Source organism: Podarcis pityusensis, assembly GCF_964106645.2.
Source record: "Podarcis pityusensis genome assembly, chromosome: 2".
Classification (NCBI taxonomy): domain Eukaryota; kingdom Metazoa; phylum Chordata; class Lepidosauria; order Squamata; family Lacertidae; genus Podarcis; species Podarcis pityusensis.
Window position 1 is genome coordinate 61,235,583 of NC_138029.1, and position 15,790 is coordinate 61,251,372.

The 15,790-nt window shown below is 39.8% G+C and overlaps 1 protein-coding gene across 7 annotated transcripts in view; it reads right to left on the minus strand.

Moving 5' to 3' along the window:
• KLHL3 (kelch like family member 3) overlaps positions 1 to 15,790 on the minus strand; it is a 49,948-nt gene continuing 34,158 nt past the window's right edge. For 6 of the 7 annotated variants that reach the window (XM_080996306.1, XM_080996307.1, XM_080996308.1 and 3 more), the window contains 9 exons: positions 14,927 to 15,043; positions 13,628 to 13,777; positions 12,250 to 12,367; positions 11,183 to 11,380; positions 10,521 to 10,661; positions 8,870 to 8,998; positions 8,195 to 8,335; positions 7,116 to 7,259; positions 1 to 6,054 (listed from right to left, as the gene is read on the minus strand). In XM_080996306.1, the coding sequence (XP_080852432.1) occupies positions 6,026 to 6,054; positions 7,116 to 7,259; positions 8,195 to 8,335; positions 8,870 to 8,998; positions 10,521 to 10,661; positions 11,183 to 11,380; positions 12,250 to 12,367; positions 13,628 to 13,777; positions 14,927 to 15,043 (1,167 nt within the window). In that variant the 3' untranslated portion in view covers positions 1 to 6,025. The remainder of the gene's footprint in view (positions 6,055 to 7,115; positions 7,260 to 8,194; positions 8,336 to 8,869; positions 8,999 to 10,520; positions 10,662 to 11,182; positions 11,381 to 12,249; positions 12,368 to 13,627; positions 13,778 to 14,926; positions 15,044 to 15,790) is intronic. The other variant, XM_080996305.1, reaches the window with a different exon arrangement.

The following is a 15,790-nucleotide window of genomic DNA, read 5'->3' on the forward strand; positions in this document are numbered from 1 at the left end:
TTTCATTTGCTCAACTTTATTCCACCAAAATTCAATGTCCTTGAGAACAGATTTGACCTTTTGTTGTTAACATTTTTGTGGAGTTTAAATTCTAGGTTTTGCTTCTGAAAAGAAACAGAATTGCATCACAAACCAGTTGGTCCCATGGCAGTAACCAGCAATTATAAGGTACTAACCAATGGATGTAATGTGCAGTATGATCTTAACTAAGGCTGCAATCCTACATACATTTACTTTCAAATAAGTTCCAATGAACAATGTGGGACTTGCTTTTGAGTAAGCGTGCACAGGAGTGGGCTGTAAAACCTAAGAAATATTAGCATGTTGAATTAATTTGTATATGGATCACAGCTACATTTTCTCAGTCTATTTTATTTTTTTTTTTAAAAAAATCTGTGCATTCAAGGTGAACGCTGTTACAATCTTCTGTTAGCCTTAAAACATATTTTATACAATATATTTACAAATTAAACTTCTTAGCATTATCACTACTGTACAAGAAAATAAAATAATTTAGGATCTCATGAAAAAAGGTTTACTGTATTCTTATGCCCACAATATATTAATCAAACAATGAGCTCATTCCACCGTAGTTTGGTATTGCGTGCATGAGCAAAACCATCCCTGGGGCTTGCAGGGTCCCTCTTCCCCTTGCATGGTCAGCCCCAGTATGTAGAGGGAGTGCCAGAACACCAAGCCTGCCAGAACCAAGTGCCTTGGACAAGATCTCCAGCCAGTCTTACTAGCGCTGGCTAGCCAGCTGTCAGAAAAGCATCACCCAATGGGATTTCACCCTTACCGGCTTCCAGTTGTCATAGTATCCAAACATGGCAAACTAGGATATGCTTCAAACCTAAGTCTTGCTCAACCCTGAACAGGATATCATCATCCATGTAGGAGACACAGGGCTGTGCATGCCCCACACTCCCCAATGTCCCTGTGTGCATCTTCTCCACACTCCCTGTTACTGATCTTCCTGTTTATCTGAACCCTTTTACCACTACTGACTTGAGCAGAAGTAGAAACCTCTGTGCAATCAGGAACCACGAGGGGGTTTCTATTTGTATTCAAAGAAATGCTGGTAAAAGCCCCTTTCAGACCTTTCCTGATAAACACAGGAAGGCTGAAGACTGAGCAAGGAGGACCAGGACAGCATGTGACCTTGTGTCTCCTACATGAGTGGACGTTTCCTGTTTAGGCATAACACCTGAGCAGGGCTACAGTTTGCCCATAAACCGGGATCAAGCTGTGTCTTGAGACTGGGAAGTCAGTTTATGGAAGTCAGTTTAGAAACTATGCCAAACAAGGAGAGAAATACATGTACATATCTTGAAGCTAAGCTTGCTCATACACATGACACCAAACCATGGTTTCACACTGCATATAAAATGTCACCACTATATTTTTCAGCAATGGAACATTTTGGCAAAGCTACCATTCTTATAGGGTTGACAGGCTATTCCCTTTTACTATTAAATAAAACCTATGAATGGCATGGCAATGTAACAGAATGGCTATATTTAAACAGTGCCATTTAAGAAAATTCAAAATTTCATATCATTCCAGATGCTTCAAATGTGAATCAACTTTAATTACACTGTATTATTCTATCTATTTGTCCTATGAGTTAATAGGGAGAATGAGCTAATAAGCTTTTGGACAAATATAGCTGCTCGGTTGATAAGCTTCCTAAAACAGAGTATTTTAAGTCATTGGTGTACAAATAGTGCAAAAAGTAAAACTTCAGTTTTTGTGGCTTAGTTGTGCAATGCTAGCCACAGTCACAGTTAAATATAAAATAGGATCCAGTTGAAATGAATTACTCGGGCAAACTTCCACACAAAATTCAAACAGTGCTAAAAGACGGGGGCAATAAAAATAGCTTCATTTCAGATTTTTGTAGAAACAGTGCAGTGCTGAATACCCCTGAAGATAATGCTTTTGGCTATATCCAAAAGCTGACTGTCTGGAAAACTCCTTTAATTTTTGAGACTGAAGATATGCTACAAAAGCAATTTAAATGAGAAAGATGGGGAGGGGGTACCACAGGCATACTAGCAGTTTCCCTTTGATGTCATGCCAAATTACTTCTTAAGAATTTAAGTGCATGTGGGAGTTCTGTGATGGGAGTTTCTGGGAAAGGATGTCTGCAAAGCATTTGTCGTCACATGCAGAGCATGGATGCCCCCAGGTTTTGGGCCTACACACAACTCTTATGGAAGGTCATCATCTTACTTCATCACAACCTGATAAGCCAGCTTCTGGATAAAAGATTGCCCAACAATTTAATCAAAGACTATTTGTAGAAACAGATTTATGAATTTTGGGTATCTCCAAACAGTGTCCGAGGAAAACCTGTAAAAGGAGTTAGAGGACAACCAAACCTATTACCATTATTCTGACTTTTAACATTTAGCTTCAGAACATTATGTTCAGGTATGAGCAAGACACACACACAGAGAGAGAAATACAGCAGTACTTTGTGAACTGTTTGTCCAGCCCAACAGTACAGAAAGTGAATCACAACTCAAAGTTCAAAAAAATAAATTCAATTGTTTTCTTATAAATCCAGCAATTTATGATGTTACTAATCATGGAATAAACAATACACTGTTAATTAACATGAAGTCCAGAAGTGTCCTTTTCATAAAATAAAGAGAAGCCAAAGGATTTTCCCTTTTTCAAGCAAAAATATACAAGACACCATACACAAATGGCTGATGAGAACTGGGCCCATGGTGTAAGGATTAGACACTAATCATAATGCCACCAAAATCAAAGGAGATCCAAGAACTCTTCAGAATTATCTTACAAAAATAGCTGCATTAAAATTTGCAAGCTCTAAAGCTATTATTTTCAAGCCCTATAAAAAGGCAACCTTTGAAAGGATCTGGCTCAGATTATCGGCACAGTACAAATATTAAAAATGCACACACAATGCGAGATATTTCAAATGCGCTTTAAAGGGACTATTGCAGCTGGTTTATTATGTAGCAATAATATTGCATAGCTGGAAAATGAGGTCACTTGACTTGCACTAACTGCAAGTTTACACACAGAAGTGACATATACCATTTGCTAGTGGGTAAGTGACTGAGAGCAAGGCCATTTATGGTCCTGACTATTTATGAACACTCAGTACACCATTATTATTATTATTTTGTAATTTTTCCAGATGTTATATGGACATAGGTGCCATTTCGGAATGAATCATAGATCAGGTTAACTCAAAAATTCACTGCCTGTCAAGGGATATATATGACTGGCATACAGTTTTGGTGGTGAATGGAACAGAAAAATCCATTCATGTTCAGTACATGTATATCTGTGTCTGACAACTGATTCATCACATGAGGTAAGGGTGTATTCTTAGTGTTTAAATGATCCTTCAACCAATATGAGAGGGCAAGATTTCATAGTATTTAAATGGCCTTAAGTGGTTTACACATTGCATTTCTTCATGTGGAGGTTGACGGAATAATCTTCTGCCTATTGAATGATTCACATCTGCTATTGTGATTGAACAATGCAATCCTTTACATGTCTATTCAGAAGTAAGTTCCACTGAATTCAATGGAGATTAATCCCAGGTAAGTAGATATAGGGTTGTGGGGCCCTAAAGACTGCTGCTATCCTGTGGAGAATCTCCACAGTGCTCTCAAGACATTCAAAGCAACAAAATGGAGATTCTCCACACTAGAGAAGTATAAACAATGCAAAGCATTAGAGCTGCAGCCCAGAACTCATAGAGAGAGAGACCAGGGGCTATATGTAGCAGACTAATATCCTCCACACAGAAAGAATAATGCATAAACAGGTCCTGAAAAGAGATTTCCTACCCCAACCCTGGAAGCAATTCATTGGCTGCTGGCTGCATTCTCGGAAATACAAAGGGTGAAACACATGTAGAAACTGCCATGTTCCTCTTTAAAATACTCAAGTGTTGAGCAAGCAACAACCAGGCTCACTTGTGTTTTGAAGAGCGATTAGGCACCCTGTATGTGCATTCTTCAGGTGTATTTTGTACTACAGTTTCTGTGCCAGAGTACAAAAGGTATCATAAGATGTAGCACTAAGACTCTTTTAAGGAAATTGTTTTGTTTTTATATCCAATTAAGGGATGAAAGCCCTTGTCAAAAATAATAGAATCTTACCTTATTAACGCTTGTTCAAAGCAAGTTCAGTTATATATTCTACTTCACTCTTGATATTTGGCAAGTGATAAAAAAGCTGTCTATCTACATAAGAAATAAGTTAAGTGCTCTTGGGGAAACACACACACACACACACACACCCCACCTTTAAAATGCACGTAGTAAGGGGTTGGAAGAGAAAGGAAGGATATACTTCCTTGTTAATCTTTTGTGGCTGCTTTCCTTAGCATTACACATCTCAGAAGAGCTGGAAGTTACAAGAACACAAACTTTCTAGGAACAAAATAATTCTCAGTTGGATGATGACAGTGAATATAACAGAAGCTTGGAGGTTTTTAGATTTGAGTTGAGCCAATTAGCTAGACCCAGCTTTCCTTATTTCCCCCAAATCACTTCTCTCTCCCTTTTGGACTAAATGCTTAAAAGTTTGAGTAACTTCAGTACACAGCTATAATAAGGAAAACATAGTGAATATTTGAAAGGTCAGCAGTTAGGAAAAATGGCTGGAAGAATTACCGTGCAATCCTATACATGTCTACTCAAAAGTAAGCTCCACTAAGTTCAACAGAGCTTACTCCAAGGTGATTATGCACAGCACTGCAGCCTTAACCAACTACATGATGGAAGCATTAAGACACTTAAAGGTTTTTAAATCTTGGGCAACTTGTGGTATTTGGCCAAATGCAAGAGGTATATAGGGATGGGTGAAGTTCTAATCTAAACTTGGCTAGCATTTACTAGATTATTATCCTGGATAGAAGGCTGACCACCCAGTTTGTTATTCAGAAGTCCCATTTGCTCAGATGGGCTTCCCTGGTACTCTCAGCCCTTGCTCATGACAATATCATCCATGTACAGTATCATCCTACAAGTCACAGTGCTGGATGCAGCTCTACAAACCTGGCTGTAACCCTGGAATCCACTACTGAATCCCACCACCACCCTGGAAATCTGGTGACAACCATAGTTGATGAATTTAAAATACTCTTCCATGGTACCCAGATGCCCTTTAAAAAGCAGGTGCAGTTTGGGTTTTCTGAATTGTTGGCAATAGTCAAGGCGACACCATGTTATGACTCCCCACCCCTTTCAATGTCAACTGTGGTCAGAATTAATTTTGAAATAGCAATACCTTCCCCACCACCAGCAGCCCGCCTCTAGAACCTTACATTTTAGTGCGGTTACTAGTCTTTGGGTAGTTCACGTATGCTTTTACCCTAGAGAAAGACGCTGCTTGGCTCATCCGACCACATATACAAAATAGGTTTGAAAATTGCAGTTCTACATCTAGGATAAAATTCATACAATGTACACATCCAGTGTCCTAAATAACACATTTACAGTAGTCAACTAGTGTATGTACATATGATGGGGGCAATATACCATATGAGCTAGAGCTCCCAGTCTTATTTATTCAGGTCTGGTTTCCTTTCGAGGGTTGTTTCAAAAATTCCAGTCTCAGTAGTAGATTTGTCTAAAAGGTTTGGTAAGTAAATAGAACATATTATAGTGTATATGCTACTTCAGTAGTGAAGTATTCCAAAATACCCTTTCTCCTGGTTACATGCCATAGAGATACATTTCCTTGCTCTTGAGAAATTCAGTTCAAACTCAAGTCTTGGCTGTACATAAAACAGCAGATTGCACCAAGAAAAACAAGCAACATCTCATTTCTGGAACATGTTCACAGCAAGACTTTTCACGTTGCTGCACTGCCCATTGCTGAGCAGAGGTTGATGGTTTTAGCACATACTTGTCATGCTAGGAGTGCAATATTAGTGTGGCAGTTAAGAGTCAGATTTCAGTATCTTCCAAAACCCACCAAGCAAGATGGTCATTATTTCTTGTCTTTGCAGTCACTTGAACATGTGTCACAATGGTTTATGGATCACAGCTACACCTACAAGGGAAGAAGGTACACATGCATTAAATTTATATACCGCCCTTGATCCACAGATCTCACGGTGGTTCACAACATAAAATTACACAAAACCACAATACATAGTAAAAATAAGAAAAAGAAACCAATAATCCCCCCTCCCACAGCACATTTAAAAGGGAACTGTATGTAAATCAGCCCAAGGCTCGGTTGAAGAGAAACATTTTTACCTGCCACCTATAGGTATATAATGAAGGCATCAGGCGAGCCTCCCTGGGCAGAACATTCCACAAATGGGGAGCCACTGATGAAAAGGCCTGTTCTCTTGTTGCCACTCTCCAGACCTCTTGTGAAGGAGGCACACAAAGAAGGGCCTCAGAGGATGATCTTAGAGTCTGGGAGGTTCATAAGGAGAGAGGCAGTCCTTGAGGTATTTTGGTACTGTGCCATTTAAGGCTTTAAAGGTCAAATTCAGCAAAACTAGGCCTGGAAACCAATTGGCAGCCAGTGGAGTCAGGCCAGAATTGGTGTAATATGCTGAAACTGTCTTGCCCCTGTGAGCAACCTGGTCGCCAAATCCTGTGCTAGTTAAAGTTTCCAAACCATCTTCAGAGCCAGTCCTATGTATAACATGTTGCAATAATATAACCTAGAGGTTACCAGAGCATACACAACAGCAGTTAGGCTGTTCCTGTCCAGATAGGGGTGTAGCTGGGCCACCATACAGATGATTTTTGGAGTAACCTTTTACCTGCCCTGGGACTTATAGAAAGCTCAAGATACACTTGGGGTACTGACTCTTTTCTGACCAGAGACTCTCTTGCCTGTAATGGCCACACAGCAGGTAGAATTTAAACAGATGCATCTTTGCCAGATGAACATCAGAAATGGGGAAATACCATCTGTTGGATTTCTACATGCCAAGCAGTAGCACGTTAAAGGCCCAGGTTCCTTTTAGGAGTGAAATTTCTCTACCAGGAAAAAGTGTTGCTAACCCTGCCAAGAATCACAGCAGAGATTTGAGAAATGCAGATTCATCCAGCCAATCCTTCTGCTTCCACCTGGTTCAATGTACTGCTTACCTGCATAACTTCTTCCAGTGCTCATGTTTGTTGGTAATAATGTCCATTTATCAGTGACAGGATTATAGTATTCTACAGATGCCAAATTGCAAGAGCCATCATCTCCCCCAACCACATAGAGAAGACCGTTCACTGAACACACACCTATGGAGGGGAAAAATGTGTTATTTTAAGTTTACATGGCTGTGGCATGGAGGGGGAAGGAACTCTAGCATTCAGGCTGGATTCACTCCAGATCCTTCAGGGAGCCCCAAAGTATGAACCATCAACACTGAAATTGTGCACTCTGATTGTACTCAGAAATAATATATCATTAATTTTCATAAGCTGTTCTTGTAGCAAGGTGAGAGGTACACCATTTTGAAACAAGATGGCAGAATGAACCTTTTTAAAACAGCACTCATTTTAACCACTGATTTAAGAACTACACTGATTTTTCTTGTTTCACAGAACTCCTAAGCAATGCCAGTTACAAAGCAGCTAGCGACTGGCATATAGATAACAAAGACCTTTTCCTGTTGGAATTTGTTTTGTAACAAATGAAAAATGAACCAAATTGGCTCCATTTGCAACCCTGTTTAAAGCACTGGGCACAATTCAAGGACTGGGCAGCAGGAACAGCAAGGATAGGGGATTAGGAGCTGTGCAGGGTATAAAAGGCTCAGCCTTCTGACCACTGGAGGTTGTATAAAATAAATGAATTACCCTTTTATTTCTATGCTTTCTGATGACAAAATCTGTTCCATACTTGAATGTTCTCTGTGAAGTCACGAGAGCAAGGAAAATGTTCTTGTAAAGAAAACAGAGGTTCTGGAATTCATAAACTCCCTCTGCTAAATTCCATATTCCTTGTTACTCACTACAGACACAGATGCATAAAACACACACACCTTCAGGACTTCCTGTCTTATAAAGTATGGAGATTTAATTTTAAATACCTAGAAAAGCAAGATACAGCTTATAAAATTGATGTTTTTGTTTCAGTATTACTGTAAGCTTCTTTGAAAGGTTGCTTATACTGGAAGGGCAATATATATAAGTGTGCTGTGGTTGCTTGGAGGAAATTACAAAATAAATACCTGCATTTCTTCTACACATATTCATATCTGCCACTTGTTTCCACGTATTTGTTCCAGGATCATATACTTCCACACTTTTCCTCACCAAAGGGCCATCATGTCCCCCAGTAGCATACAGCTGTCCACTAAGTACACCAACACCTGCAAAACAAGAGGACAAAAACTCTGAGAGCTTCAGAGCATAAGCTACTCCTAAGCGGCTGTTTCATTCAACAACCCCATCATAAAAGTGAGCTAAATATTCAATGCAGGAGTTTTCCTCACATGTCCAAACACTGGGATCCCTCGCAGAAAGACAATTCATACCCTTATAAAGGCCTTTGCAGAGAATGCCTAAGACCTGGGGCAGAAGTCTTGTTAGAATAAAGTTATAAACACAAACAGAAAAGTAGCCGGTCCCTGGTGGGCCCCCACAGCCAGCTTAGCCCTCTGAGGCCTGGAGCAAGTGTACCTGGCCTGCCCCCAAACTGCACAGGCCTGCCCTTATACTACAATTGCAGGCCTAGCATTTGAGAACAGTATGACAATACCGTATCATTAGTCTTATCACACATTGCCAGGAAAGGGGCAACATACATGGTACTATTTTCAAGAGCTCTTGTAACAAACTTGGGTACTGTTCAGAGATTTAGCTGTGACAACTAAACAAGGAGGAAAAACAGCACAGTAAGATACCTGCACCACTGCGGCGAGTACTCATATCCGACACATATGCCCACTCATTTGTAGCTGGATTATACTGTTCTACAGTACTAAGGCACTGACGTGATGCTCCATCGTAACCACCAACAGCATAGAGTTTACCTAGAAAAAATGAATATGCAGCACTGAACATCAACAGGAGCAGTTGGGAATATTCACACTTCAGAACATTTCATCACTGATCATTTGTACCATGTCAATTACACAATCCTTTTGTGATAGCCGCCTACTAGCTTGATAAATATCTGTACATATAACATGTTTCAGTTGACCTTCATCATGTATACCAAATGCTCAGATCAACAAACACTCGCTAAGTGAGATGTTCTCAAGGATAGTTCGCTGCAGAAGGTTGTTCCATTATTTGCCATGTTACAAAACGGGTGAAAATGTACTTCTCCTTGATCAAGTGCAAATCCCTTTAAAACCCTGCTCTTTCTACCAAAGTTTCATTTGGGGAGAAGACCTTTTCGGCCATCCGTATTTAAAAATCCAACAAAAAACCTCCGGAAATAGGAAAAACGTCATACCAAGCTTCCACAGTGAAATATAGAGAACCATTTAGCAGGGAAAATACTTAGGTAAGGATAGTTGGGATGACTTCTCTGAGGGCACAGAAAAAAGGTTTAAAATCATTGTCAGAACTTATAGAGTATGAAAAAATCCCCAAATTCCTGACAAACCTTGCACATCTCCCAGCTTCAGAAGATGTGAAACATCCATTTCCCACAAGATGGAGACACAGAGCCACGGAAAAAAGCCATTGATAGTCCTTCCAGCTCTCTTCACATTGAGCGTAACGAAGTAGCTCTCACTCAGTTCATTCAATTTTATATTGTGAATAATAATAATTTTATTATTTATACCCCACCCATCTGGGTTTCCACAGCCACTCTGGTTGGCGGATCATATCGAGTGGCACATGGAAAACCAGTGTAAGGAAGGGGGGAATCTGGGGTCCAGGGCCTCAAGGACCCTAAATGGCCCTCAGGACTCTTCCTGGGTCACATCTGCTGCTAGCCCTACTCTGCACCCACTTAAAATGCATTTGTCAAGGTGGAATTTTTCCTTAAACTGTGACAATGCCTCTTGCTTGCCTGGATGGAGAGATATGGGGGTGTAAGAAGAAAAATCTGGAAAGGTAAGGGTCACATCTATTGCCCAACCTACCAGTAGCATACAGCCCCGCCCCCCCAAAAAAAGATAGTCCATAAGAATGTGGTGCTTGGCATTGGGCTGAAAAATATTCCTGACTCCTGGTTTAGGACCTAGGCAGAACTGTGAGATTGACATTGCTGAAACTTACAGAATTCAGTGATTTTATGGGTGAGGCATACTCGGCATCAGTGCAGACTAGACAGACTAGGTTTTGTCCCTCCTCCCAGTGCCTTGATACCTGCCAGGCCAGATGGCAAAACACTAAGATAAACTTCCCAACGCAGTAGAGAAGGGGGGGGACCCCACAACTTAACAACTAAGCGTGTCTCAATCACTATTGTACTCAGCCTGTTCCCATTCAAGATGGGATAATGATTTTTGGAACACGCAGTGTAGTCCGACAATGTTAACTGCCTTAATTTTTTGTCTTTAAAAAAGTGCTTGCTGCTAGGCTATCACACTTAACTGTGCTGCTGCGGCCAATACAGCAGTTTGCTGTCTTTACCTTCCACGACCCCAACTCCAACGCTGCTTCTTCTTGTGTTCATAGGTGCCACAAAAAACCACTCATTGGTCTTATAGTTATATGCTTCCACAGATGCAAGACCTATTTTTGAAAATAATATTAAGGCAAGTTTTCTACATCCTTAATTTAGCAGAGTATAACCCCTCCTTTGTCACAGGTACCATTCTGACTTAATTTTTCCAGGCAATACTCTTGTCTTAATCTTTCCAAGACAAAAAGGGGAAAGGAAGCAGGTTGAGACTACTTCAGGATCAGGAACTGGACACCTAAACCCAATACTAAAAATTTTGCACTGAGAATCTGTATCTCAAAATACCACCCCAGTTCTCATCACTTGTGATTACTCAACAACCATGCACTGAAAAAAATGACTGGGAAGTGCAACCCACCCAAGAATTTCTTCCATCCACTGCAGAAAACTACACCAGACATAATAAAACAGGTTGTAACAAAGGTTTTTGTTTCGTTGTTTTATAAAGAAGAAGATTTGAAATGTAGCATCAGGAGCACTGAATTCAAAGGAAGTTCTACAGTTCTTGTAAAGTGTTTAAGAGCGAAGATATGAACAGCATTCACCCAGTTTTGTTTGTTTAGCAACCTACCTGTGCTTCCATCAAACCCACCAACAGCATAGAGGAGTTCATTTAGCACAGCTGCCCCTAAAGTGCTTCGTCTTTCTTGCATGCTGGCTATTGACGTCCACAAGTCTTTCACTCCATCATATACATCTACTGTTCGGACTCGTAAAGAGCCATTAAAACCTCCCACAGCATAGACTTTGCCTGCCATGAATACCACCCCTGTTAAAAACAAATTGGGAGACAGAAAAATGGAAGGCAGGTCATGCCTATAGGACAATTATTTTCTTTCTCTTTTTCCTACCAGAACTTCAGGAAGGTCACCAAGCAATATCTGGAATATGGTGACAACTACATATGGAACCTGTAAAGTTTGAATGCTGCTTGTTTCATGAATCAAGTCTATGAGAGGGTAAGCCTGGCATTGGCATGGAATCTCTCCATTCAATAGGTCTGATCCATGGGAAAAGCAAGCTTTCAAATGTTATGGCCTCATATAGCACCATTACCATAGTGGAGCATTTCACTATTTCATACATTACATAAAAAAGGCTGGGTTTGCCAACAAATGTACGCTCAAACAAGGGGAATAGAGCACAATATCTGAAATCACGTTTGTTGCACTCATGCTATGTATGTTCAGCTTGCACAAAAGTATTGATATGTGAAATGGCTTTTGCTGGCTGCTGAAGTCCATGAGACTGTTATTACTGGGTGGAATTCAACAGAGCGCTGAGGAGATTGTTCTATCAAAACAAGTATAACTGCCTGCCAGACACAACTAACATAGCAAAAGCTGCCAAGAGACCAAGCAGAATCAATGGGGTTGCACTCCCCCTGTCTCTCTCCCAACAAAGGCCATCATACAGGGTGACAGAGATATGTTCCATGCCAAAACCAGGCCTAAAAACCAACTGAAATGGATCTAGAAAATCAGTCTCATCCAAGAGAGCCTGGCTCTGTTAACAGAGAAGGGCTAACTCTAATGTTTTACTTTAGCCTAAAATTCAACTGAATATATAAAATCCGTCCTAAATAATTTTTGTGATTATGACTGAGGCTATTTTTTTTTTAATAGGGAAAATATTTACCTGCTCTACATCTCCGAGAAGGAAGTTCAGCAACTTGATCCCATCGCTCCTCCTCAAAATCATAACACTCTACACTCCGAATGGCTTTAGGTGCTTGCCCACCAACCACCATCATTACCTTGGTAGGAAGGGAGAAAAGTTACCATGAGAGCATTTTCAACAGCAAACACAAATCCTTGATCTTATTTGGGGCCTTAAATGGCAATAGGACACCATCAGCTATGTGAGAACTCACCCAAGAAAAAAAAGCAAAGTTTACTTCAGATGCATGAGAAGTTGGCATTTGAATGATATTGAACTTGGAAGTACAGTCAATACATTACTGGATAAAATACTGATTGAAGCCTTTGGGCAAAGCCTATGTACTCTAGCTTTCACAGATTATCTAGCTTCCTTTGCAAAAGGTAATTAGTTCAGATCCCAGAAGAGCTACATTTTAATAAAAGCATTTGATAACAGCCTAGCAATGATATGAAAATTCTAAGAACAATAGAAACGCTGATGGTGCTTAGTATCAAGAGAGACTAGTTTTAACAAAGGGAGATTATAATTCCCACGATAATGGGAAGGGGAGGGGGAATTACTTGAACAAGCATTTAATGGCTCTGTGTTTGCTTAAATTATATATACATACACAGTGCTTCTTTTCTTAAAAAATGTATGCACACACTGTGTATGTGTGCATAAACCTAGCTGCATTCAAAATGGCAAAGTTTTCAAAACACATGCACATACTAAAACCATAGTGCTCCTTTACTGGCTATTTGCTTTGAGAACCACTTTAACCCAACATCCCAACACCATCTGGGATATAACAACACACAACAACAGAGCAACCTTTCCCTTTTTGCCTCTGACTGGTATTTCTCCATGCAGTAGTGTGGCAGAGCCAAGTTTATGGAACAGTGGCTGATTGCAATGGGTTTTGAATCAGCTTTAATAGAAAAACTAGAATACGAGTAGCAGTAGTTGTCAAAACAAGAAACCGCAACGTTTCTCTGTTTGGTAAGAAATTATTCTAGTAATGGTGTAAGATGACTGTTGATTTGCTAATAAACATTTTCCATGGGTTGAGTCACATATGCCCTAGTCAAAAAACAAAAACAAAACATGTACCACCATTACCACCTATAGGAACTTCAGCAAAGTTGAACCATTTACCCAGGTCAAAGTGGGAAGTCTCTTTCCAACATGCTGACAATTTAATGGACATTCATGTGTGCAAAAGGGCAATGAACACTGTGTGCAGATATGTCTGCATGCACCCAATCCTCCTTCAAGGGGGAATGATCACGCAATTCTAACCACTGTGCATATCCATGTAAAGGGGGCATGTGACCATCATCTTGGGTATTTCAGCAAGAAAAAAATAGCTTACCTTTGGCAGACTGACTGGGGTCCTTGGTTTTGTTCTAGGATTCTTTATCAACTGCCGTTGATCCAGAGGAAGCAAGTGGTATTTCATGGCCTCAATAAGGAAATCTTTACATGTGTTATTGTTCTTGATTAAAGCTTCTTCTTCAACTGTCTGAAGACACCAACAAAGATATTAGTACAATGGCTATTATCAGTATTATCAGTCACTAGCAGGCCGCTGTAATGCTCATTCATGATTTCCGTGTAGCAGTAGAAATAAAACCCCAAACTGCTTCTTCCACATCATTATCCCATTCCCCTATTTCACTCACTACAATATTATCTACTTCAACTGTGCAGTAATGCTTGTGTTGTGTTAAACTGTGCAAGCTTAGTATAAATGTTTTGATTAGTGCATAACTACAGCAATCCCATCTTAAAATATTTACAACACTACTTAATACAAGCTCCAGAAGACAAGGAACTATGAGATCTTATAACCTGGGAGACAAAAGCTTTGAGATATAACACACATACACACCCACAGACACACACACCCCACAGTGGCAGCAATCCAAAACCTCACATGCTTGGGGCTCAAGTCACAATTCAGAAAAGACAGAGCTCCACAAATGCATAGGGCTCCTTCTCCTTTAGAAGTCAACAATGCAAAAGGTTGTGTTTTGAATGTTCAGCTGCATAATTGAACTGTGACTAAGATTAATTTGCACTAGCAGTTCCAGACATGGTATTTTAAGGAATTAAAACATTCACACAACTTCAGAAACCGGCAGTAATGAAACAACAAGGAGATATGCATGCTTGTGTGTCAGCAGCTCCAATCCCCAGGTTCTTTTTTAAAAATTTGGAATCTTTTTTTAAAAGAAAAAAAAACACAGTTCTGTGAAAAGAAAAGCTTGGAAATAACTATAGTGTGCATGTAGATACTAAACAAAGAGAATGGCCATCTTCGCATAAACTGGCAGTAATTTTCTCCAGTGCTTCCCCACTTGATCTATCAGTGAAGCAAGCTCAACAATGTATCTGCTAAAGACAAATATCCCAAATTTCTATATTATCAGGACACAAAAGTGACAGCTTTATACTGCACCAGTTTTTATGGACAAGGTTAGCTCTCATTCTCTGCCCAGCAGAACCTTCAAGTGAAAAGGAGATTCAGAATATGTTTATCTGCTAGGATGGCACACACATAATTATGAAGGCTATCCAAGGTTCTTTTGATTGATGGCAAGCCACAAACAAGCAGCCCAAGCGTATATTATTAAACTTTTAGTGCTGTAGATACTAGATGAACACTAACCTGTACAAGGTAATCTCTGGGCAAGAGAGGGAGGCGGACATGTTCCATCAACTTAGCCATGTGTTCCAAACGAGACTCTTTCTCATAATTTATCCAAGAAATGACAGCTTCAAACACCTGGAAAGAGCAATAAAACACCTGTCTTTTAAAAGGGACATAAACCGTTAAATCCAACCTCAAGCAGAGGTTGAGTAAGTAATGAAATAGGTTTGGAAAAACCAACTAAAGGTATTTTCAAAAGCAAGAAGATATGATAAAAAGATGGATTTAAAAAGAATCAAAACCGGATTATTTTATTGTGATTGTATGATTTTCTGCATTCTGAAGGGTCCAACAAACTTTGTATTAAATGTCTACTGTACAATCCTGACCACAAAGACTATCTAATGCCATGAATATAAGTACTGCACAACTTAAATGCTGTTTTTTGTTGAGCTCAGTCCAATGCCCGACAACTTAAAATATGTGTTTCAATAGGAGTCTTTCATGACATGAACCTTCCAACTGAAAACATTTATGATACTCATGGGCATGTGAAGGAACATTCAAGAGAAAGGATGTTCTGATGACTTACTATGTAATGGAACGCATAGGCCAGCTGGGACTTTTGGACTTAAGTGGTGATGGCATTTGTGCACATAAATGCGTTGGCACTTTTTAAAAACCGTATCGTCTGGCCAATGTAAATTAGGGATGGGACATTAAATTTAAAGTGGCGCTAATTGCATTCTATTCTGCTTGCTGTACTATCTACAGAAGGTTAATTAATTGCTCATTTAACTCTGTTTTAGAATTGGGAACTTTGACCTGTGTGTCTTCTCACCCCTTCAACTTAATTAGTGGCTGCTGAAGAACTGTCCTTCC